We start from the raw sequence: 27,692 nt of genomic DNA, 5'->3' as shown, positions 1-27,692 counted from the left end.
TAGAACAATTTGCATGGATTCTTTATTAACAGGTAATACTTGACTTATGTTGATCATTAGTGGTGGTCAGCTGGATTGGATGGACGTTAACAACATCAGTAGTATCAATGGATATCATGTGCTGGGTTAGTTCTACTGCCTCAGGTGGATGAATACAGCGAAGGAATCTGCTAATCCGAAACCTGGAAGCAACAATAACAACATCAACAACAAAAGGAATTGAAATATATCGCAGAAAGCTTTTAGATGACGTCGTTCGAATTACTAGAAATAGCAGCCAAATCTCCACAAAGTGTAATGGGAAACATACAAGCGGGTCACGGTCGGAACGCCTTTAACCATACGTCAGATGAATGAAGGCTGATTGGCTGCTGAACAATGAGTACAGAAATAACTTCTACTATTATCAATAGCAGTCAGACAGACAGACAGACAGACAGGCAGACAGGCAGACAGGCAGACAGACAGACAGACAGACACACACACACACACACACACACACACACACACACACAACACACATACACACAAATTGACAGAAGATCAACCATAACTTACCTTTACTCCATGTGACATTAGATTTTTTATCAGAATAGAGGATTGCAGGGTAGTGATCTTTGATATCAAGGTCACATTGAAGTTGAGTCTCAACGACGAGTAGCCAGCCATGAGCCAGGCTGCAGTTATAATAAGGTTCTTTCCCAATATATACACGACGTTTAGACCTCAGGAGTAAATAAGACATGGTTGAATTTTAGGATATGAGAATTTAAATATTTAGTAAATATAACTGTATTTCCTCTATACGCAATTGAATCAGTCAATATTTAATTAAAATAATCATCTGTGCATCATACTTAATGCTTACACACACAGTCGATTAGCTACTTACTGGTGTATTTTTCCTGCGATTATATCTCCTACGGATTTATTGTGCCACGAACACAATTTATATCAGAGAGGCACGAAAATTCGTTTCAGCAGTGGCCAATGAGAGCAAGAGTTATGTCAGGACAAATATTGCAGTAAGTGGCCTGTCGAGAGTGTATGTATATTATGTATGATGCATAGATGGCTATACCAGTTTGTGATGAAATGTGCAGTGATATTCCTAACAACCGTGTATAGATTGCTTTCACAACGAGATCTATCCAGAAATGCGCAAATGTAAATACTCCAACAAGGGCGAAAGTAAACACTAGTCCTACATATTAGTAAAAAATCAAAAAACACTGCAAACATATGAACGATAATATTTTCTTATGTTAAACATTTTAGCAAAACGCTAAATAAACATGAAATGAATTCTAGTCAAGAGAAATAATATAATGAAATATAACAATATTTAAAACGAACCGACACAGGTAAATATAATCAGGGTCTATATTTTAGGGCTTTAAAACATGCCACTTAATGTGAAAGCCAGGAGACTGTGCTATTCATCACGAGAAAGCATTTCATTTAGAGGTGTAGTGTTAAAAATACAGAAATATATTAGTAATAGAGAAATAGTTTCTAGCAGCAGGGTGGAATTGCTAAGTCCGTATTTCTGTTCCATTCAAAAATATCAGTTGCACATAGCTATTGGTATCCACATACCAAGACAAATTTAACCTCTACTGACATAAAAAGAAAAAGTGATTGACAAATCACAGCTGCTGCAATTAACTGGAAGGCGACATATATTTCATTATTAGAGAGTTAAACAGTATTAGTTCAAATTTGCATTCTGTATATTATAACAAATGAAGATATAATGTTGAACACCTGGAAGTACGATGTTCGTCCCCAGAAAATATCACGTCTAAATGTATAGCGTCAGAATACATCTGAAACATACGGAAAGGGTTTTCTAACAATATAAGTCTGTATAAAACGGAAAGATTCTACATAGCAAAAGAAAACAAAAAGAATATATATTAACATACCAACGTCCCTCAAGTGAGAAAATAGGTCCTGTGGCTGAAGCTAGGTCGTTCCACGGTGAACTTCTCAAGTTTTCGCGAGAGAACCAGCTTTCAAGGCTTGTATTTCGTCCATTAAATGTCATAGTTACTGCATCTGATTGGTTCTTAAATATCACCAATTTCACCTGCAAAAGAAATGACAATGTAGCACACACACACACACATACATGCACTCACACGCGTACATACACACACGTATACACACATACATAAGACAAACAGACACATACACACTTATGTGATTAAAAATATGTGGATGAGTTTAAATGGATCGCGTTGATTTAACATGTGTTTCTTTGGCTGCTAGCCTAATGTCCGCTCTCAACCAAATTTATTTAACACACAAAATTAATTACTGATTGGTCACTTACCTAATACGTACCTTCCATCCCAAGTGAATCAAATCATACATTTAATTGCCCTTCACTTGTAAATTCCATACGCTACTGTGATATCGTAGCATATCTGATATATATCGCTTAATGAACCTCTAATACAGCATGACCTCAGAAATTGGTAATGCTATGTAAACTTGTTATTTCATAGTCTTACGTAAGATCGCATACTGTTGCATGTTAAGTTGCATGACGCAATATTTTGATGATAACAATTTTCGGCAACTAAAACCGTGTTGTAATACGCAAATATCTCACTCGTTTAATGTCTCCATTACACGCACACACACATACACACACACATAATACATGTACATATACAGAGGTTGGATAAGATAATGCAAAACACCTAGAATCATAGCTTCATAATTCTGAAATATCTATAAAACCGTCAAAAGATTGTATTAGTGTTGCTTAATATGTTTTGCTAAAATTGCTGTTTCTTTTCAGATATCATCAGACAAAGGTAATTAAAATTCATTGAAATGACAGATCTATCGATCTTTCAAAATGATTGTATTGCAGGCGCCAGCGTAACAAAGGCAGCCGAAATGCTTGGTGTATCAAGAAGTACTGTCTTAAAAGTAATGAGAGTATTTGAGAAAAAGGGAAAAACCTCCTCATCAAAACCAAACTCCGGAAGGAAACCAAAACATTCAGATACGGACCGTCGGACTCTTACACGAATTGTTAGAAAGAATCACAAGACTACAGCTCCCAAAATTACTGCAAAGTTTAATGGCCTACAATGAAAACCCAGTTTCCACAAGAACTGTTCGCCAGGAGCTGCACAAAGCTGGATTTCATGGAAGGGCTGCAATCAGAAAACCACTTCTTTCAAAAACAAACGTTGCAAAGCGTTTAGAGTGGAGTAAAAACCTACAGAATTGGTCACTAGAGCAGTGGAAGAATGTTAGTTTCTCGGACGAGTCATCCTTTATCTTATTTCCGATTACGGCCGAGTATACGTGTGGAGACAGCCGAAAGAAGCATTCTTCCGACTGTTAAACATGGAGGAGGATCTGTGATGATCGGTGGCAGGGGCTATATCATGGAAATCCGCCAGCCCAATGATTTCCCTTCATGGCAGAATTAATAGTCAAGACTATTTAGGCATTTTTATCTGATCAAATTCAGCCTATGTTTGCGGAATTGTTTCCGGAGGGAAACGCAATCTTTCAGGATGATAATGCACCAATTCACACAGCTAAAGTTGTTACTGAATGGCACGAGGAACATTCTAACGAAGTTGAACATCTTATCTGGCCACCACAGTCCCCAGATCTCAATATTATTGAACATTTATGGTGCATTTTAGAAAAACAAGTAAGGAGTCGATATCCTCCGCCATCATCACTACAAGAACTGAATACTGTTTTAGCTGAAGAATGGACAAAAGTTTCTTTGGAAAAAATTCAAACTTTGTACGAGTCCATACCTCGTAGAATTCAAGCTGTAATTACTGCCAAAGCGGTCCTACTCCTGAGTGGCTGTGTGGTAAGTAGCTTGCTTACCAAACACATAGTTCCGGGTTCAATCCCACTGCGTGGCACCTTGAGCAAGTGTCTTCTACTATAGCCTCAGCCCAACCAAAGCCTTGTGAGTAGATTTGGTAGACGGAAACTGAAAGAAGCCTGTCGTATATATGTATATATATATATGTGTGTGTGTGTGTGTGTGTGTGTGTATGTTGTGTATCTGTCTTTGTCCCCCCAACATCGCTTAACAACCGTTGCTGGTGTGTTTACGTCGCCGTAACTTAGCGGTTCGGCAAAAGAGACCGATGGAATAAGTACTAGGCTTACAACGAATAAGTCCTGGGGTCGATTTGATTCGACTAAAGGCAGTGCTCCAGCATGGCCGCAGTCAAATGACTGAAACAAGTAAAAGAATATATATATATATATATATATATATATATATATATATATATATATGTGTGTGTGTGTGTGTGTGTGTGTGTGTGTGTGTGTATATATCATGTAACATTTAGAAGCGGTGCACGGTATCAGACCTTTCAACACAAGTCAAATATTACAAATCCTTCAATCTTTGTTAGATTATCGACGTACGAGAAGACCTGAACGGCTTTTACTGGTATCAAGGGTCGCATAAGGTGTAATAACGAAGTCAAGCAAAATTAGTGATATTTTGAAATCATGTTGTTTGTGTATGTTTGCGTCTTTGTATATGTGTGTGTATATCACTCTTACCACTTGACAAATGGTGTTGTTGCTTTTGTCCCAGTAACTTAGCGGTTCGGCCAAAGTACTTGATAGAATATATACCAGAAGGTTTGATCTACTAAACCCCTTCAAGGCGGTGCCCTTACATGGCTGCAGTTCAATAACTAAAACAGGTATAATATAAAGGTATATGTACTGTCAATATTTGTACGTTAATGATTGCTGGATAAATCATCGTCTGCTAAATTGTGTTAGTTGAATTAATCAAATAATACTTCTTCCCCACAAAATGTGTAGCCATTTATCCATAAGAGAAAATATTGAAACGATGAGTTTAGTAGTTAGACGTACTAGACAAAAACAGGTGACGATATTCCATCTTAATCCTCAAGTAGAGTATAGGGAGCCAAGAACAGATCCCTATTGGTCTCGTCAATGACTTCAATTTCTGTTGAACCTTTCCGTGTTTTCGAACTGTCACGGTTCTATCTCCATTGGGAAATTCATCGGACGGTTTGTCTTGCAATATCAGTACGAGGTTTCCGCGCGATGTGTCCTAGCTAAGCTCATTTCCTTCTCTTGATCTGGGCTCCCATAGGTTACTGGTTCACCTGTTCCTACAAGCTTTTGTTTGTTACTCAATTTGCCACCTCACAAGAACGATGTCCAGATAATTCAACTTTGAGTTCAGTCCTCATCGAGGGCTACATGCTTTATTCTCTGCAGAGTTCAATTAAACTATTATCGTAAATTGATTTTATCGATTTTGTTTCTCGTTTAATAGTCACTCCCCAAAAAGAGAGTCTTTGTCTGTAATAGATATTTTTATTACTGCAGTATGCCGAGGATTAAAATCACCACATTCCTAATATATATTTTACAGATCAAGTATGTTTCAAACATAACTGAATTGATTTAAATGTCTGTTAATCATTATTACCATTATTAAGAAAGCAATAATGTATGTTTGTGCGTGGATATGCCTACATACCTCATCAATTGGAAGATAGTTCCAGAAATCAAGGATGGGATGTCGGAAGAAGTTAGGACAAAATGTACCAATGCATTCGTCTACTTTCCAGGTTGAAGTACTTCCTTTATTTATAAATGAATCATAGACTTTCGAACCGGCTCCGACTGATAAGGCATATATTCTAATCCACTGGCTATCTGAAATAACAACAGCAACAATAATAATAATAATAACAACAGCAACAACAACAATAATAATAATAATAATAATAAGAAGAAGAAGAATAAGAAAAAAAATGCTTTCTAATTGATGTATCAATACCAGCAGATGACAACGTTTCTCTAAAAGAAATGGAAAAACTTTCAAAATACAAAGACCTGGAAATAGAGATAACTCGAATGTGGAATCTAAAAACAGAAACAATTCCTATCATAGTAGGTGCCTTAGGTATAATAAAAAAATATTCAGACAAATACATAACAAAAACACCAGGACTTACAAATATATATAACATACAGAAAATTGCACTACTGGGTACTGCACACATTCTACGCAAAACACTTTCAATACAGTAAACATAAGAGCACCACAGCAAACCACAGCACATACCCAAGGCACACAGAGCTGCGCTCGGTAGTGAAGTGAAAGCACGTTATAAAAATAAAACTACTGAATAATAATAATAATAATAATAATGATTTCATTTTATTGCCTCTAGGCGAAGGATATGTGGAACAAAACAGAGACAGATATAACGTGTGGGGGGGCTGATATATAATAATGAAATGATAAAAAGAATTAAATAAAGTATACGTGGTATACATTGGAAAAGAAGGGTGCATAGGATGCAAAGGTAAAAAATCAATAGAGATGAAGCGATAGAGATGTGGCCCTCCTGATACAGGAACGCCTCTAGGGATAATCGAGGAAACCCACTATCCAAGATTTCCCTGAAACCCTAGGATCAAATATCCTTTCCACTTCCTTATCTCCGACTCACATATCTACAGTTAGAAATGTACCTTCTACTCTTGCCATTTTCGCATTTTGTTGCTTTTGTAGGCAGCGGATCTTCAAATGGGCGTTAGACTCATAAATGTAGCACCTTGGCTTTCTGCCTTCCACCACGACTATACAGGGATTCTGGTTTTACCTGGATCAAAAGCTCCAATCTGATTCCGGACCAGTTCACCTTCTGATATATTTTTTAATTACCAGAAGCGAATCCGGTCCTTCGACCACAGTGCCCGTAACCAACCAGCAAATGTCTAATTCTGATGACATCTGATATTTTAACTTTCACCATCGACCGTCCAAGTTATGTGGGGAAGAGAAGAATATCCTCGTGTATGCACTGGACCATTGAGTGTTTTTGGGCCGGTATTTCAGTGAGGGGCCTTACTTCCACAGAACCATATTGTCTGCTTCGTGTAAGGAAATCAATATCTGCCCAAATAAGTATTTTTCCACTTGGATGTGTGGCGCATTGAAGATTTTCCTCATCTTTAGCAACACACATTTGCATATCTTCTCCATCAAATCTGAAAGGATAGCAAACTTGGTTTTCCTATTCCCTCTATTGAGGTGCTTCTCTGTTTCACTCAGTTACGCATGTTTTCTTCCCAGGGAGATTTGCTCCTGCAAAGGCGCTGTTTTTATCGTTACTGTTATAGTTGATGATGATTATGTCGTTTTTGTTGCTTGTGTATTTCCTGTCGTTGTTGGTAATAGTCGGAGCCAAAGCAACGGGATTCCTTGGGAGTGATTTTCCTATCGTTGACCGATGTTGCCAAGCTACTTGCTAACTGGGGGAAATTATTTATATCGCAGCTGTACTGTCGTGTCAAATCTTTAATGTTGTTGTTGTTGTTGCTACTACTGCTGCTACAGACAACTGTTGTTATTGTTGTTGTTTGTAGTGGTAGTGGCAAAGGTGATGAGGGCGACGACGTCGGAGCTTCTGTTGTTGCTGTTGTTTGTGATTGGGATAGTCACCTTGTCTTCCCTGCTTCCTTGTCTCGTAGTCATGCCAACAGGCGAAGAACTGTTACCCTCTCTCATATTTGTGGCAAGACATTCCTCTGTCTCTTCCCTTCTCTCATCAACAACTGAAACTCCCTCAAAACTATTTGTTGCTGCCGTTGAGCAAAATTCTAAATTTTTGTACGTGAAACCAAAAATGCAATAAATTTGATAATCCCCCGAACAAATAAGGGGACTTCAAACAAAAAAGAAACTCACTCGCAGAAGAAGGATTCTTTATTCTACACCCTGGTTGAAAATGACAGGAAAGCACAACTATTTTTCGGAGAAACTGACGACTTAAAAAAAATAATACTGAACCGAAGTCAAGCGTGGCTTCCTCGGCTGACGGCAATAATAATAATAATAATAATAATAATAATAATAATAATAATAATAATAATAATAATAATAATAATAATAATAATTGACTGGAATACTCGCAGATTCAATGTACGAACATCTGGAATAAAATGGAGTCCTGCCACATGAGCAGAAGGGTTGCCAGCGTAAGTGCAGAGGTGCCAAGGATCAACACCTGATACACAAAACTGTACTTAGAGTCTGCAAGAGTAGGAAAAGTAACTTAGTTATGTCATGGATCGACTATTGTAAGGCGCACGATATGATCCCACATTCTTGGATGATGGAATGTATGAACCTATTTGGTATTGCATCAGATTTTGAGCGATCGCTTAGAAAAAGTATGGCGAATTGGAGAACGGAGCTGAGAGCATACGGAAGAAGTTTAGGGACAGTAGAAATTAGGAGGGGCATCTTCCAAGAAGTCTGTCTGTCCCCACTGATCTTTGTACTGTGCTTGATACTGAGGAAAACAAAAGCTGGGTATATATTCAAAAGACGCCAACAAAAAGTCAACCATTTGTTTTTTATGGATGATCTCAAACGTTATGATAAAGACGAAGCCTAAGTCAGTTCCCTCGTTGATACAGTGTATACTTTCAGTGCTGATATCAGAATGGAGTTCGGACTGAGAAAGTGTGATGTGTCAGACTTGAAGAGAGGCAAAATCAAATGTATGGACAGGATAACGATACCGTCGGGTGAGGTTATAAAGTAGATAGAAGAGACAGGCTATATGTACTTGGGGATATTGGAAATGGATAAATTGATGGAGAAAGAAATGACGGAAAAATTTAAGGTGGAGTACTTGCGCAGACTGAGTCTGATCCTCAAGTCGAAATTAAATGGACGGAATAAGATCGAAGCTATCTAACCTGGGCGGTTTCACTCCTTAGATATGGAGCAGAGGTAATCGCATGGACAGTAGACGAACTAAACAAATACAAGGAAGTTGTTAACTAGATATGGGACACTCCACCCAACAAGTGACACAGACAGACTGTATGTACAAAAAAAAAAAAAAAAGAGGGGAAGAGGACTTATTATTAAATGTGAACACAGCATTAGAGCAGAAGAAAACAACATAGCATCGTATGTAAAAAAATTCCACAGAACCGCTATTATTAAAAGTAAGAAGGTCAGGCTTGTGTAGGATGAAAGATTGCAAAGATAAAGCACTGTACAAGCAATTGAAAACGAATGAAACTGAAAATAGGTGGGTAAAGAAAAGAATGCATGGTCAATTTCATAGGGATGTTGAAGACAGACAGAGAAAAAGGATGGCTGTAGATGACTAAAAGTGATTTAAAACCGAAAACAGAAGCTCTAGTCTGTGCTGTCAAAGAGCAAGCACTATGAACAAACTACATAAAATACAGAATAGACAACAGAACAGAAAGTGATAAGTGAAGAATCTGTGAACAAAATGGTGAAACCGTATGGCATATTGCCAGTCAATGTGCGCTACGAGCCCAGAAGGAATATAAGTGACGCCACGACAATATAGCAAGGATTGTCTATTGGACACTCTGCAACAAGTATGGACTTGACCGAGCAAAGAATTAGTACAACCACAAACTTGAAGGCATCGTCGAAAACAGAAATGCAAAGATCGTGTGAGATTTTATGATTCAGTGTGACCACATGATAGAGAATAGGAAGTTGGACATAGTCTTAATTGAGAAAGAAAGCAAACTATGCTGGATCATAGATAGAGCATGCCCAGCTGACAACAAGGTATGCGATAAGGAAGAAAGAAAAGTCGAGAGATATGATAGGTTAGCTTGGGAAGTTAAGCAGTTGTGATAGATGAAACAGGTAGCAGTAGTACCAATAATTGTCGGAGCCCTGGGAACAGTGAGTAAAATTCTTGAGAAGTACATGGAACAAATAGGGGCTGCAATAAGGGTGGAGCATTTGCAGAAAACAGCACTGCTTGGAACCACTCGAATACTCCGGAAGGTGCTCGAAAAATAAGAGGTGTTACCTTAGTTCACTGGTAGTGAACAGCTGACACTGTAGTACATCTCTAGTGTTAGAAGCAGTGCAAATAACAATAATAATAATAGTAACAATAGTAATAATAATGATGATGATGATGATGATGATGATGATGATGATGATGGTGATGATGATGATGATAATAATAATAATAATAATAATAATAATAATAATAATAATAATAATAATAATAATAATAATAATGCAAAAAAATAGACAAAGAAAAATCCCAGCAATGGTTGAGAAGCTCAGGACTCAAAGCAGAGACTGAAGGATTTTTAATTGCTGCACAAGACCAAAGCCTCCCCACCAGAAATTACCAAAAACATATAATGAAAAGAAACATAACAAGTAACTGTAGAATATGTGGAGATGGACAAGAAACAATAAATCATATTATCTCTGGCTGCCCGGTCCTGGCTAAGAAGGAATATATTCACAGACACGACAGAGCTGGGACCTATATACACTGGAAGCTATGCCAACACTATGGAATAACAACAGAAAAAAGATGGTATAAACACATGCCAGAAAGGTCACAGAAAACGAGAAAGCAACCACACTCTGGGATATGCCAATACACACAGATAGAGAAATTAAGGCAAATAGACCAGATATAGTTGTCAAAGATCATGAAGAAAAAAATTGCTTTCTAATTGATGTATCAATACCAGCAGATGAAAACGTTTCCCTAAAAGAAATGGAAAAACTTTCAAAATACAAAGTCCTGGAAATAGAGGTAACTCGAATGTGGAATCTAAAAACAGAAACAATTCCTATCATAGTAGGTGCCTTAGGTGTAATAAAAAAAATATTCAGACAAATACATAACAAAAACACCAGGACTTACAAATATATATAACATACAGAAAATTGCATTACTGGGCACTGCACACATCCTACGCAAAACACTTTCAATACAGCAACCATAAGAGCATCACAGCAAACCACAGCACATACCCAAGGTACACAGAGCTGCGCTCGGTAGTGAAGTGAAAGCACGTTATAAAAAGAAAACCACTGAACAATAATAATAATAATAAAACCTCTCCACAAGAAATCACCAAAATCAAATAAGTATAATGGTTATGGAGTGTTACTACTGGAGCACCCAAGTGGGTGCGAATGGTGTGCCTGTCAAAGGGTACAGAAAACGAATGCACAGTGAATGGAGGGCAATGGAACTGTTTGAAATTACTGAACAGAGATTATGTGACAAAGTAAGAGCAATACGAAAAATGGATGGTTAACAGAATTGGAGCTAGAAGATACTAAATGAAGGATATCGGATGATGCTTGGCATGCGAAAAACAAAAGTGGAATAGTAGATGGGATCGACAATTGTTCGCAACAATATAATACCGTGAATTTTGAAAGAATTGAGATCAGTGACTATTCAAACAATGAAGGTCGATTAATAATTGACAGAATTTGGGATCTATCAAATACAGCAGGGAGATAATTTATATGCGGATTGCAGAAGGCTAACAAATAGAGACTAAATCAAGAGACTAGAAAAGTCAATAATGTACTGAGAAACATTGAAAGAAAGAACATCACACAAACAAGTTATCTTATCAAGGCTGCTAGTAGGATTGTGAGGGAAAGGATGGGATTGAGAACTACTGAGACCAAAATAATAACGACGGATTGAAGAGGAAATAAACAACCGTGGTGGAATAGAAGAATTTCTGAAGATATAAACTCTTTGAACAGTGAAGTGTCAATACTTGTCAAGAAAAGAACTTTATAATGAATGGAAATTCGAAAAGTTAGGAAAAAGCATGGTGTAGATACAAAAGGCCTGAATGTTGTAATTGAAGAACTGAAGCAGCGCATACAAAAAAAAAAAAAAAAAGAAGCAAAGCTAACAAGGTTTGAACAACGAATTAAGCAATACCAGCAAAACAAATTGTTTAGAAGCGACCAAAAAAGATTTTATTAAGAGATTAATGATGATAAAAAACGTGAAAGATTAGTCCCTAATGCTGATGAAAATCGACTTTTCTGGGGAAAGATATGGAGTAAGGAAGAACTACATAATACTACTGTTGAATGGCTGAAGCAAACAGCTTCTTATCCCCAATTATCCACTTCACAGAAGACGGTATCAGAAATATGAGTAAAAAGACAAGCAACTGGAAAGCAGTCGGACCTGGCAGTGTATCGGGATTTGGGATAAAATAGTTCAGTAGTTGACATAAATTGATCACAGAACAATTTAATGTATTCATCAACGGAGAAGAAATCCCGGGCTGGTTGACGAAAGGACGAAAGGTGTTGTGGCTGAAGGAAGCATCAAAGGCAAATGTTGCTGACAATTTCAAATCAATTTCCTGTCTCCTATTAATGTGGAAATTACTGTCAGGAGGAATTTCAGAACTGTATAATTTTCTTGATGAAAACGGTATATTACCAGCAGAACAAAAAGGCTGTAGAAGTAGTTGCCGAGGTACCAAAAATCAACTCCTGATAGAGAAAATGGTAAACGAAGGAGAACAAATCAGGGAATGGCCTGGATTGACTATTGTAAAGCTTATGATATGATTCCACATTCGTGGATCATAAAGAGATGCATGGTGAGATGGAAAACTGAAATGACATCTTCCGGGAAAGGCTTAGGTACCCTGGGTATCAGAAGAGGGATTTTGTAGGGTGATAGCCTATCTCCGTTGCTTTTTGTTCTCTCCGTGTCTCTGAACTTGACACTTAGGAGAATAAAACTGGCGTACCAACTAAAGAAAAAATCGCAAACAATCAACCACCTCTGCTTCATGGATGATTTGAAACTGTATGGCAAGGATGAGACACAAGTGAGTTCGTTAGTGAACACGGTCCACTCTTTTAGTACTGATATTAGAATGGGATTTGCACACAAAAGCTGCGGAATTATCTAGTTAAAATGAAGCAAGCTACAGTCTCTAGCAAGGACAGAATTACCGAATAGAGACTTGATTAAGCAAATTGAAACAGAAATATACAAATACCTTGGTGCACTAGAGTGCAACGACATAATGAGAAAGGAAATGAAAGAGTAACTGAGGATGGAGTATTTCTGAAGACAGAGGTTGGTATTGCTCTCACAATTGACGAGATGGAGTAAAATCCTAGCAGTTAATACGTGGACGATTGCATCACTCCTGTATGGAGAGGGAATTATAAAATGACAAAAGAAAGAAGTGAAGAAGATGGAAAATCACCAGAAAAGACCAGAAAAATGTTGACAGTAGACGGAGCCTTCCACCCTAAGAGTGACATATAGGCTGTACTTGTCCAGGGCATGATTTTTAAGTGCACCCAGTTGTGGGGTCTCGATGAGTGTAAAATGAGGTTACACTTAACCATAATTACCTTCAAGTTACCTTTGGGCAAGTCGTAGTACTGTAAGCCCACGCAGAGAGAAAATGCCAGGTTGTCATCTGGCAACGGTCAGGTCTCTCTAATGGGGTGGGGGTGCTCCTTTCACCCTGGTCGGCAAGCTCTCTAGAGATGGTGTCTCAATAAAAATAACGGTAGCTGTGTCACATCTTCGCCACAAACCTCGCTATAAGCGAAAATGTTAAATAAATATCTTGAACAACTGTGAATGAGATTAGATCTGATAACGGTGAAGATCTCTCACCTGGCAAAGTTGGCCCGGTTGTCGTCTAGCGACTGCAGTCAGCATATCAGAGAGATATGGTTTGAAAGCGGAATTTTTTGAGGTAACTCAGCAGAGACTAAGTGACCAAGAAGGGCAGATGAAATTGAAATGCTGGTTAACAGAGGTAAAAATGGAAGAAATCAAATTCAGAATCTACCAAACAAAAGATAGCAAGGTAAGACAGGTAGAATTCAATGACACTGAAAGCAGTGTCATGGAGGTTCAACAGCAGCTGCAACAACAACAATAATATCAACAGCAACAATAATAATGTTGATTTCAGATTTTGGCACAAGGCCAGCAATTTCGTGGGGTGAGGAGTAAGTAGATTTCACCGACCCAGTGTTCAGTTGGTAATTTTATCCTACCGCAGAAAGTAAAAAAAGAACAAACAAAAAACAACAGTAATAATAAAGAAGCTTCACTTACTTCTATAGAAGGAAATCTCGTTGCTGTCATTCGCGCTGACGACTGTCATTATATCTTTCGGCGAGTAATTCTTACAAACATGGCTGACTTTGTTGTAAGTAAAGAATTGTGATTGGCTGTTTAGAGCGACGACGGCACATTGCAGTAGACTTTCTCTCTTATAGAATTTTTCCGATGGAGTTGTCTGAAGATAACCATAGGAATAGCCAGGTGGCAAAGGCTTGTAGTAAGCTTCATCAAATTCTTGATCCGAAGTAACGGCCAGAAATTTTGTATCGATAAACAACAGAACTGTCATCACAGCTAGATGGGTAAAAGGAAACCGGGACATCTTTGTCTCTAAGATTAGGAGAGGGAGGCAGAAGGTAGACAGGAATGGGCTGAAAGAGCGAAAGAAAGTGGATGAGAGAGATTGGCAGAGATTTGGGAAAGAGATATGCTGGCCACTGATGAAATTTTTAAATAAAATTTTAGCCTTATATTAGAAGTAAATTAGTTCTTATTCACTTCAGGAATGGTTAGCCAATTGCGTACGTTTCCTGACCGGTTACACATGTGTCGAGGTTTGCTACGGAATTTCTACTTGGATATATTTGGAGTACTTAAATGTATTCATTTCTGTGCGTCTGCTCGTATATTACAGTTATGTTGAAACAGGTGATGCGGCATTGACGACAAAACATTTGTGGAGTAGATTTTTAAATTTTGCAGAAACGACAATTTGAGTTTAGCACCCCAAATTGGACAGAATAATAATTTTTATAAGAATGGGATGGATTATATATGAAAGCAGCTCCAGGAGCTGTGAAGAACAAATTTGTACACAATTTGTTTCTGAGAGTTATTCTGTTGGATCTTTGTGTAAATCTGGCGTGCTTAACGTTGTCTTATCTCCCTGCTCTCTTGAGACTCTCGTTTTCGGTTTTTCTGCAATCCTCCTTGCTTGATAGGTGTTTCTGGAGAGATTACCTTTTTTCTTTGGTGACTATAATATCTCTATCAATTTATCCGATCCACGCAGTATAGATACATGAATAAACATAATCACACAGAAGCAATATCAATCAACTGATCTAGCCACAATCACATTACTGGTATCTACACAGTCATAGCTAAGTGCAGAAGAGCAACATTGAGGTTCCAACACATAGCGAAACAATACATATAACGAAACAAAACTTACCTTCGTTACAGATGAGACGAACAACTATGTTTGAAAACGTTAACCACTGTCCACTGTTGTCGATACTATCACCTGATGCCACTGAACTACCAAGGAATGTCCCCAAATGTTTGAATTGTTCAATAATGACTTCAACTATTACTTAATCTTCACAGATGCCCCAACCGTCCACTACAGTCAGTGCTGCCCTCTTGCATCGAGTCTAATGCGCACAATTCTCAATCGAAGTGAAGCTACATTCGATTTATAAGAAGCCAATGTTTACAGAAGGACTTCTCTGAACAGACTTCAAACACACTCCTTTTGTCATCAGTATCTTTAGAAGGCGTAGGTTTTGTTGTTATTGTTGTTGTTGGTGATGACACAGTTGTATTAGTAGTAGTGATTGTTTCCTTCCAGTGCAGCTTTTAATGGGGCGTTGATAGTGATGTGGTATCATGTTGGTGGTGATGATTGTGGTGATGTTTTAAGGATATCATTACAGCCATGTTGATATTTATGATGTTAGGTTTGCTAAGATGATACTGGTAGTGGTTGTGGGTATATGCAATTGTTTATATTACTGTGGTGGTAGTGTTGTGGTGGTGCGATGTTGTAGGACGGTAGAAGTAGTGCTGGTTATAGTGGTAGTGGTAGTTGTGTCAATGTTGCAGTCATTGTTGCGGTCGTTGTTATGGTAGTGATGGTGGCGGTGAAAAATATTAATGATAATATCAATGTTGAGGTTGTAGTTGTGCCATGTTTTATCTCTATAGGCTGTGGTCGACGGCGATGGTAGCGTAGCTACTCCATTTAGCAAAATCGAGCGGAGTAGGGCAGATCTTGTGCCCCCAACTCTTAAAACTCCAGCCGCAACTGCTAGAAACATATATATGTCTACATAATATTAGCAAGTGTTTGCCTTCATGATATATGGCAGGACGTCAATATCTATCAAGGGCAAAGGACTTCAGCGAGGTTGGGTGTAATTGATTAGTGAGGCACTCGTAGTACAGTATCCAATGGTCACTCACGTCAATAAGGACGTCACTCACTTGCCCTTTTTATTTGGGAACAAGGTGTCAAATGTATCAATATCGGGTGTCCAACAAGAGTTAGCCTTCTGCTAGATATTGGTCACCGTTTGTCAAATTCCCTTTTCTACAGCTCTTCCCCTTGATAGAAGAGCGATCCTGAATCAAGTGTAGTACGAGACAAAGCACCTGGACCCTAAAGTGTCGTCAAGCGCCCACAGTACTCTGTCATTCGAACAATGGGTCGGGGGATGTACTACCATGGTGTTTTATTGGAATTAGTGGTGGGTGAGAGCAGGTACAACGTCCACGAATCAGTATAAATTGATTGATCTCTTAAAGAAGACTTTCGGTTCAGGACCTCTGGATAATTTCTAAGAATCCCTGACCTGGAAGTGATACTGGATGGCATTGCCAGTTTGAAATAGACTCTACAGACATGTTACTGCTCTCAGCTTGGACTGGCTGAGGTGCACACAGTGTGACGACCGTAGCTCACCCGAGTTTTGCTGACATGTGGAGTCATATCGAGTGGCTTCTATTACTTGTAGGATGGATCCGACAGCATTGTGAAGATCAGCCCAGCGCCAGCTATTTTGTTTAGAAAGTGGGTTTGTGGTGAACGGGACTGTAGACAAACCGTTTCTTCTTCAGTCAAGCCCTTATTGACGTTTTTAAGTTTAATTTAAAAATAAAGGTAAGGGTTGAGAGGGCTTCTACCTCTAGATTTGTTGAAAGGTGCGTAAATTTGTTGGGGTTAGGCATGAGTGTGTGGACCCACTCTAAACTTTTATCTGTAAGATATGAATAAAGCCTATTTGTTGGAGGTTCTTTAGTTACCTCTGGGTGATCCGCCCCTCTCGCCTCTAAGAGAGATTTTGTTGTTATCCTTTTCTTGATAATCATTATTGTTTTATTGTTTAGAAGTGATTATGCTAATCTCAACAAAGCCTAGCGTTGTCCTAAAATGGTTTTGAGGCCCGTAAAGCCAATTAACTTAGTAAAGTGGTAGTAGTAGTAGTAGTAGTAGTAGTAGTAGTAGTAGTAGTAGTAGTAGTAGTAATAGTAGTAGTTGTTGTTGTTGTTGCTGTTGTTGTTGCTGCTGCTGCTGCTACTGTTGAAAATAGAGGAAAAATCAAGCATATCAAGAATTATTGTCAAGAGAATTTTAGATCATATGCAAGTTTATTTACAAATACACAAGCACAAACACACACACAAGCACACACACACACACACACACACACACACACACACACACACACACACACACACACACACACACACACACACACACACACACAAACACACACAAACACGCGTATATCTATAAACGTACATGTATATGAAGAACAAGAATAGTGGGGAAATATTAAACGGTGTAACCCTAGATATATTGACCTGAATATAACTGTGGTAGTCACATTTGGAATGACTTTTATCAGTGACCTGCTAGACCACGCGTGGCTTGACATTAAACAACATTCAACAGTCAAAAGCCGAATGACACAGGAGATCTATTATTGTTATAAATATATATGATGTAATATATAAGATATAAATGAATGCGATATAAGTTATATTGCAATAGCTGGGTATGTTAAAATTTAGAATGAGAGAAGAGTGAAGGGTACAGAAGTCCCAGGATGTGTAGTGAGGGTTTGTAATATGTTATCCCTAAAAGGAGATAGATTTGATACCAATAGTTATTAGGTTAGTAGATAGAACAGATAAATAGTGACAGGCTTTCCATCGTATACAAAATCTTTAAAATACCAGACAAATTGGTCTATTAAAAAAAATAAAAGAGAATTTGATGGAACATTATAGAGGCAGTAAATTAATACTAAACAGAATTGAATTAAATAAATCACAATAGTAAGTATCAAAAATAACCGCTGGTAATAAGTTACAGTTTGTAATAATCTCAAATCCACACTAAATATATTAACTTGACTGGGTAGATTGTTAATAAAAGACATCACCCAAAATCTGACGGAGAAAGACAGCGTTTACCAAAATTACAATGGACAGAGGCCTCCATGTTTAAGGTGACAGGTACAGTATGAATTTTAACTGAAATATGTAGAATAAAATGAAATAAGAGTGGAATAAATCGCTTAGGATATTACAACCTAGGGCTAAATAATTTGATTTTAACTGTAAAAAAAAGTGTGTGGGATGCAACATTGTAAAATAAACAGAAACATAGCAAGTGTAGACAAGACGACAGAACCAGATGAAAGAAAGATATATTCTATAACCTAAACAAATTCTAAAGTTAAACTATTTGTATTATGCAAACAACATCCCAGAGCTTCAAACAACAAACTAACAAAAGAAACAATTGATTTTGTTAGAACAATACAACTTAAGCGTTCCTCTTTTCTTTTCTTTATACCATTGTAAGTTTTGTGTTAATGAACTGGAAAAGGCAGCTTTCATTTTTAAACAATACAATTGTTGTCCGGAGAATATGAAAATAATAACTCTATAATCGATATTGATTACAGAAAGATTATCAATAATAATTGCATCATCTATCTTAACCTTACAAATTTTAACTTTTTGTATTTCGATGGGGAAGAAAGCACCAAAATATCTGTCAGGCAAAGAGAGAGACAGAGACAGATAGATAGATAGATAGATAGATAGATAGATAGATAGATAGATAGATAGATAGATAGATAGATAGATAGATAGATAGATAGACAAACAGAGAGGGAGAGTGAGAGAGAAAGAGAGAGTGAAAGTGAGAGTGAGAGAGAGACAAAAAACAGACATCAGACAGTGATTCTGAATATGGTGAAAGTGTGCTTGGAATACCCACAGGTTACCGGAAGGTGAATGTAAATAGAGTGGTAAAGTGGATTGGAGAGGGTGAGTGAGAAGTAAGATGAACATGTGAAAGGGCTGTAGACGAATGAGGAGAAGAAAAGGGTAATGAAATGAGTGATAAACACAGGTGTGTGATGGAGGCTATACTTTGAAATTTTGTAATCTACGATGTTTGTTGCGCATACCCTCAAAGGAACATTTAAGGCAAAAAGAAAGAAAAAAAGAGAAAAGCAGTATTTTTCGACATAGAATCCGACGCAATGCAATGAACAGTATAAACACGGAGTATAAACATGCAAATGTTGTCACTATCTTTCTAAATCTCACAGCATTTCACATGGAATTTTTCGTGTTCCATAGTCGCCTTGGTCTATAAGTCAACCTACATTTTTGGGGTATAAATTTTGATTACATATATTCGACTTGCATGCCGGAAAATAGGGTACAGACTAAATTTGCTGAAACTGTGTAGCAGGCCCCTTTCAGTAAGGACAGTTAGGAATGCACATGAAGATGTATGAGAAACGAAAGGGGAACAGTGTGGATTGAGATGAATTAGGAGCTGCATTTGGACATAGATTTAGGGGACTCTTCACCAGTTCACACCAGATGGAGGTTGGGAGGAAAGTGGATTGGCAAACTCGTTAAAAATGATTTGCCTTATTTATCCTTTAGGTTTTTAAGTATAAATCACGCTGAGGTCAACTTTACCTTTTATCTTTCCCTAATCGATAAAATAAAATATCAATCAAATTCTAGGCTCGGTAACAACTTATACCCCACACCCTCCTCTTTCAGGTTTTGTGTCTAAATTAGAATGTCTCAAGGTATATATTCTTGGAGGAAGCATCAGTGATGTTTCTTAGGTCTCTGGGGTCTGTATGCGTGTAGAGGCGTCACCCAGTTAACCCAATTGGGTTGGAACAACTTTCAGCTTGTGTCCCTTGGCATCAAACCACAGATCTACCCTAATTATCCAATAATGGTATTTGTGCTTCCCATTTATTTAACCCTTTACCTGTTCAAAGACTATAAATTTTCCATAAACATCCACAATTTTCATTTAACTCTTCTTTATGTTACAATCTGAATAAAATAAAGATTTCCTTTTCCTGAAGCCCAAGAACGTGTATCATACATGATGCATCGATGCCGGCAAAATATATTTTGTGTATCACATGTGATACCCAGGACGAATGTTATGGAGTCTGTTGGTGAATTTGTTAGAGACGTGTGTATTTCCAACCGTTTATGTAATTCATTTGAGTATTAAAGTTTTGTGAAATCTCATTAACCTTTCTTCTTTGCAAAGCACTTTCATCTGTTTGTCCTAAATGTTTGTGTGTGTTATTAAACTGAAATATAATCTTCTCGCTCGTCTGTCTCTTCCCAATAATGATTAACAAGAACCAGAAAGAAGAAAATCGAAAATGAGACAAAGAGATATTCTAAGGAAAGGATTTGGTACATTGGATTGTTGTGGGTGAATGAACACTGAGAAGATGAACATGCGAAAAGAGAAGGGGAAATGCAATGGGTGATAAACAACCGTGTATATATATATATATATATATATATATATATATATATATATATATATATATATATATATATATATATATATATATATATATATAATAATAATAATAATGATAATAATATGACAACAAAAGAATGAATGAGACTTCGATATTATGTAAATAGAGGAATTTATCTATAAATATATAATATAGGACAATCAGTTAGTTGTCATAATGATACTCAGAGTTTCAGATACCAGAGCTAAAAGCTCCCAAGTATTCTCAACAGTTATTAAGACAAGAACGCTTTGAAAAAACCGTTGAATAAAGGAAAGTTACTGTAATAGGTGTGGAAAAAATAAATAAAAGTAAAAATACAACCACATTAAGATAGAAATCTTCTTTCATAACATCTACGTACGTACACATGTATATATATATATATATATATATATATATATATATATATATATATATATATATATATATATATATATATATATATATATATGTGTGTGTGTGTGTGTGTGTGTGTGTGTGTGTGTGTGTGTGTGTGTGTGTGTGTGTGTGTGTGTGTGTGTGTGAGAGAGAGTTGGTATGTGAAAGCACGTGGTTGGATGTATAAAAGATAAAAAAAGAGTGAAAAAACTACAGAAGGCTTGTGTTATATGGTTAAAGTATATATTTAAATCGTTATGTTAGAAAAATGTTATAAAATTATAGAAACATTGTTTTTGGAGAAATAACCGGTTTCGTATTTTATTTTCAAATTTCTCTACCTGTATCGTAACATGTCTTCGCTACGGTGTAAAATATGGAGTTCTAGATAGGGGGAGGTAATGAGGGATTTTTCCGGTATAAGGAAGATGATCAAAAATGTTGGGGATGGGCAGGGTTTGATTAATTTAACATGATTTCGTTTAGAAGGAATAGAATGTTACAAGTGGTTAGTTTTTGCTTTATATTTTTTTCAATGAGGTGAGTTTCCTTATTTAGAAATGTTAGAAATGGTTAAATTTTGGCTTATATTTTTCAATGAAGAAGGTTTCCTTATTTAATCTAATTTGTGTTGGTGTTCCAATGGCGCATTGATAGAATGGAAAGATTATAAATTGTGGTAGTATTTGTTTTGCGCATTTCTCAATATGTTCACTAAAGGGTATCATTCTGTATTCTGGGAATGCAATCTGCTGTCGATGCAGAGTGCATCTGCGTCTGAGCGATAATCCCGTGGACCCTATGTAGTTTTGGTGGCAGCCCGAGCATCTTATGACATAAATCAGGTTTTCTGAGACACAAGTAAAGTCAGATTTGATTTTGAATTTTTGTCCCTCTTTGAAAAGGAATTCTGATCCTTCTAGAAGGTTTGGGCATGTTGCGCAATTTGGTCGACCACATTTTTTCACTTTTGCATCTGTTATTTTGGAAAATGATTTTGCCTTTGCGAGGATCTTTTTTAGTGATTTCAGTTGTTTGTAGCTTTTAATGATTTTAGGCGTGTGTGAAATTTCCTTTAATTTGGGGTCCTTATGTAGCAGTGGTAAATTTTGGGTGATGATGGTGAAGGCTTCTTTGTTTCTGGGGTTGTATGTGGATATGTAAGGTAGTATTTTCGGGGAAGGTGTGTTGCTGTGTTTAACTTTTCTTAAGTTTTCTATGTCGATTTGTGATGCACGTCTGATTCCATCCTCTATGAGTTGAACTGAGTAGTGTCTGTCAATTAGGGTATTTTTGAGTTCTTGCAATCTAAAGTCTCTGGTGTTTTGTTCTGACACTATTGTGTAGATCCTTCTTGCAAGGTTGAAGGGGATGTTTGTTTTGGTGTGTCTTCGGTGGCATGAATCAAATAGTGGATATTGTTTGTCGTCTGTGGTTCTGTAAAATATGTCCGTTTCTATTTTTAGGTTTATTTTTTTTAATTAGTATATCCCAAGATGGGAGCTCCTTTTGGTTGTATTCCATTGTGAACTGTATGTTTGGGTTGACGCTGTTCAATAGTCTTTTGAATTTCAGGAGTTTATCTGTGTTTTCATTCCAGAGTATGAAACAGTCGTCCAGGAATCTTTTCCAATTTTCTTTTATGCATTGGGAAAGGGGGTTTCCAAAAGTAGATAAAGATTCCTGGTATATTATTACTTCCAAGTAACCCATTGTTAGGTTCGCAATGACTGGAGCTGCCCTAGTGCCCATAGCAATTCCGGAATTTTGTCGGTAAAACGTATTGTCAAACATGAAGTGGTTGTTTCATGAGATGAATTCAACCGATTTAGTTATGAATTCTTTACTGATCCTGTTTGGGATTTATTCCGGGAATTGGTCCAGCCAGAACTGAATTGCCTCTAGTCCATAATTATGAGGTATACTGGTGTATAAATTAATCACATCAAATGAAACCATGATTGTTTCTTCCTTGACTTTTTTGGGGAAGTGATTTAACATATCCAAGTCATCTCTGATATGGCTATTGATGTGTTTAAGGAAGGGTTTTAAGTGTCCATAAATAGACTTAGTCTGTGTGTTTCACAGGCTGGGCTAGCGATAATGGGTTGTAGTTTTAGGTCCCTCGGGTTTGGTGTATGTATGTACGTCTTTGGTGATTTTTTAATGGTTTCATTTATAATCTGGCTTTTGTGTATTTTTGGCAGACCATAGAAAAGGCTGGGTTTGCATTTGAAGTCAGAAAATCAAACTCTTTGGTTGTCAGTTCATTTCCATGGGTCATTACATCTGTTAAAGAACAAAACAAGAGAATTTTTACTTAAAATATTGCAGCTAATGATAAATTTGAATATTAGAAATTATTTGATCTTAATTTACAAATTACCTAATGGTAATTTAGTCAAGACTAAAAATGTGTCGACATGGCAATAACTTAGACAATAACTCAAGCAAATTTTACTGCGAATTTGCTGTTATAGGTAAATTTTACTGTAATATATAACTAATTTTTGTACTATTCTACTTATTGTACAAACTAATTATGTACTACTATTATTTTTTATAACTGATTTTCAAATTTCTAATTATCAATTAATAATTAAAAAATGAATTTTTTTAAGGTGCAAAAAATATTTGAATTGAGCTATTTTTATTTTTAATAGAAGTAACAAGTAATAAAAAATAGAAGTATAGAAGTAATAATTTGTAATAAATCTTTTATTTTTAATAAAAACTAATATTTTCTAAATCTAAATATTTTATTTGAAATTTTATCATTAGCTGCAATATTTTAAATTAAAAATTTCTTGTTTTGTACTTTACTTGATGTAATAATTTGTCCAGGACTTTTCCAGATGTAATAAATTGTCCTGTACTTTTCCAGGTTTATAATCTTAAGAATATTATTTCTCTTGCTCGCATTTTTCCATGTAGTGTATAGATGTATGATTATGTGTGTATATGTGTGTATATGAATGTGTGTGTACGCATATATTTATGTGTATGTGCGTGTATATGTGTGTACATATGTGTATGTGAGTATGCATATATATATATGCATATATTTATATATATATATGTATGTATATGTATGTGTGTATGTGTATATGTGTGAGTACATATATACATATTGCTAATATGTGTGCATACGTATGTATGCCTGTGAGTGTAGTTATATTCATTTGTATGTATAAACATCCTACGTTACTGTTGGATATGACCACACAAATTCACACTCCCACAATCTTTATAAAACCGTTAAGAGTAGATATAATTTTTATAGAGACGCTATTGACTATACACACCAATTCAAAATTTCGTCAGCCTGTGGGCACTAACTGACTAATATGGGTACATGTTAATTCTATTTATATGTGAGATGGGGATGAATATATGGATATATATATATATATATATATATATATATATATATATATATATTGAGGTTATGAGAGGTAATGGTGTCAAGAAGACCCAAAGGTGTCAGGTAATGCTGAGTAAGTGCTATGAACAGACTATATTTAAGCTCCAGGTTCGGTGATTATGCGAACGAGGAATCCAACGTAGGTCATATATCAACATGCATATATATAAAAAAAATTAACAGAATGAGATAAAAATCCAAGGCTGTGAAAGATTTTAGAACATTTATAAACAGAAGGTCTTACAGCTGTTTCCGGGATATTTTATATATCCCTTCATCGGAGACGGTGCGAGAAGATGGTTAAGCAATAGTTATTCTAGAGAACATACACGCTCACACAAACACACATACACACTCACAACCACAACCACACAAGCTGATCTTAATCTTTTCACACCATAATCATAACACATAAGTGCACACATGAAATACTATATGATATAAAAAAAAACCCAACTTACTTTCAATGAGGTTGAATGCAGACTGTACACTTTAGCTCTTTATGCGAAGAGTTGATATCAGAACTGTTTATCAATGTCCTAAATTTGCTCTGCCCTCCTTGCCGTCTCCGTCTGTCAATGCTTTCCTCTGTTACCCATAATAGTGTCTATAGATACCAGGACTCATCATAAATGTTAGTACTGGTCACTGCTCTTAGTCTAATGTTCTCTTATCAGTTTTACTTGCAGACTGAAGTTTTTCCATAAATGATCAAAACTCACAGACTGTCCACCGCTGTTAGTAACAAACACTCAGATCAAACTTGTTTGCCAATATGCAAGTATTTCTGTACAGAAGTGAAATTTACCAAACATTTCAATACTTATTCTTTGATTGCTATGAAGAAAAAAAGTCCTTCAGTAGAGTCATGCGCTTCACTAAATATACATAACATACGTTTGAGCAGTTATTGAATCGTTGCGATGTCGGTAATATCGTTACTGCGATATTTATGATGGTGACGATCTAGTATTATCACCTGGTGATGGGACGATGTGTTTGTGTAAAGTGGAGATATAAAAACTGAACAGGTAACGTCGCTATACCCAAGATTTCCTATGTAGAAAGGCATTGAAACCCGTCAACGTGCATAAGGCGACGGCGACATGTTCATACTTCTGCACAGAACACAATCAATTATTATCATTGATATTTGACTTTGAAAGATAGCTTTCATCATTTCATGATAAATACACATGCAAACATTTTAAAGGAAAGGTTGCAGATTCACACACATACATACACAAGTATAAATAGGTATGGTGGTGCAAACAGGAAAAATAGTACACAAAATATTGAATATTTGTATATGTTTATCAATACTTATCAGAAGCAAAACAGTTGCTGAATCGCTGAGAGTTGCGTGAATTGGCACTTATCAAACTAGATACAGGTCGAAGTGTTGTGGCTTTATACAGCTGGTGAAAATTCTATTTCCCTCTGGATTGATCTAAATCGAATTTTAAAACCATAATGTCAAGTAGATGATTCATATTTTTCAAACAATTTGGCATTACATAAGTAAATAAATGAATAAACAAATAAGAAAGAAAGAAAAAAAATCCTTGTATATGTGTGTGTGTGTGAGTGCATACTAAAAATATGCATGTGTGCGCGTCTGTGTATATGTATATGAATGTATATGCATGTACACCTATATGCTTATATTTCTAATTTACACATACTCTCTCATATATATGTGTGCGAATTTTTGTGGTTTTGCGTGTGCGTGTGTGAAGATATGCACAAGGTTCCCCTCTTTCTTTATATGTTTATACATTTTCTTACTGAATTCATATATATATATATATATATATATATATATATATATATATATATATATATATATATATATATATATATATATATATATATATATATATATATATATATATATATATATATATATATATATATATATATATATATATATATATATATATATATATATATATATATATATATATATATATATATATATATATATATATATATATATATATATATATATATATATATATATATATATATATATATATATATATATATATATATATATATATATATATATATATATATATATATATATATATATATATATATAAATGTAGGAGTGGCTGTGTGGTAAGTAGCTTGCTTACCAACCACATGGTTCCGGGTTCAGTCCCACAGCATGGCACCTTGGGCCAGTGTCTTCTACTGTAGCCTCGGGCCGACCAAAGCCTTGTGAGTGGATTTGGTAGACGGAAACTGAAAGAAGCCCGTCGTATATATGTATATATATATATATATATATGTATGTGTGTTTGTGTGTCTGTGTTTGTCCCCTCACCATCGCTTGACAACCGATGCTGGTGTGTTTACGTCCTCGTAACTTAGCGGTTTGGCAAAAGAGACCGATAGAATAAGTACTAGGCTTCCAAAGAATAAGTCCTGGGGTCGATTTGCTCGACTAAAGGCGGTGCTCCAGCATGGCCACAGTCAAAAGACTGAAACAAGTAAAAGAGTAAAAGAGTATGCTAGCAATGCATCCTGGGCTTGCCCGAGAGTTTTGACCTAAAGCCACATTGTATTATTTGTTCCTTTCTTAGAAGCAGAATCGGCACAGGTGATATATAATGAACCGGATTACTAATGTAATGGAAGTTATTGTTTGTTCAAAAGTGAAGGGAGAGGGAAGGTACACTTTGCATGAGTTTGCAAGAAAGTGCTTTCTGTTCTTAAGAAGGATCACAAACTATGTATGTGTGTTTGTGTGTCTGTGTTTGTCTCCCCACCATCGCTTGACAACCGATGCTGGTGTGTTTACGTCCCCGTAACTTAGCGGTTCGGCAAAAAGTGACCGATAGAATAAGTACTAGGCTAACAAAGAATAAGTCCTGGGGTCGATTTCCTCGACTAAAGGCGGTGCTCCAGCATGGCCGCAGTCAAATGACTGAAACAAGTAAAGAGTAAGAGTATGTGTACATGTATGTGTATGTATGTATGTATGTATGAATGTATGTATGTATGTATGTATGTATGTATGTATGTATATGTATGGATGTGTGTATATGCACGAACACGAAACTACTTGTCTAAGTATTGATCTTCCGTTCACCTACCTTCTTTTTCTCTTAAGCTGTTACGACAACGAAAGCTGATTACGTCATTTTATCTAAACTGGAACGAATGCTTACCACGTTCATATTTGAACTTTTTTGCGTTTCTATAATACTTTTGGATTTTATCCATTCTCGAACTAGATGGGTAGATAACAAGCCAGCTGACATAAAACGTCTTTAGTGAGATTTCTTT

The 27,692-nt window shown here is 36.3% G+C and overlaps 1 protein-coding gene across 1 annotated transcript; it reads right to left on the bottom strand.

The window, feature by feature from the left end:
- On the bottom strand, positions 1-25,771 carry LOC106876989 (uncharacterized). The gene is made up of 7 exons (XM_089343845.1): positions 24,857-25,771; positions 15,163-17,289; positions 13,980-14,359; positions 5,540-5,718; positions 1,929-2,092; positions 559-725; positions 1-182 (listed from the first exon to the last, which is right to left on the bottom strand). Exons 3-7 carry the CDS (start codon positions 14,308-14,310, stop codon positions 133-135), a joined length of 891 nt encoding a protein of 296 aa, XP_089199971.1. The 5' UTR covers positions 14,311-14,359; positions 15,163-17,289; positions 24,857-25,771; the 3' UTR covers positions 1-132.
- Between the last annotated feature and the right edge of the window lie 1,921 nt (positions 25,772-27,692).

The sequence above is a fragment of the Octopus bimaculoides genome, chromosome 28 (genome assembly GCF_046866305.1).
Source record: "Octopus bimaculoides isolate indiv1 chromosome 28, ASM4686630v1, whole genome shotgun sequence".
In the NCBI taxonomy this organism is placed as follows: Eukaryota; Metazoa; Mollusca; class Cephalopoda; order Octopoda; family Octopodidae; genus Octopus; species Octopus bimaculoides.
The sequence above is the reverse complement of the archived record's forward strand: the minus strand, read 5'-3'. Positions and strand labels throughout refer to the sequence as shown.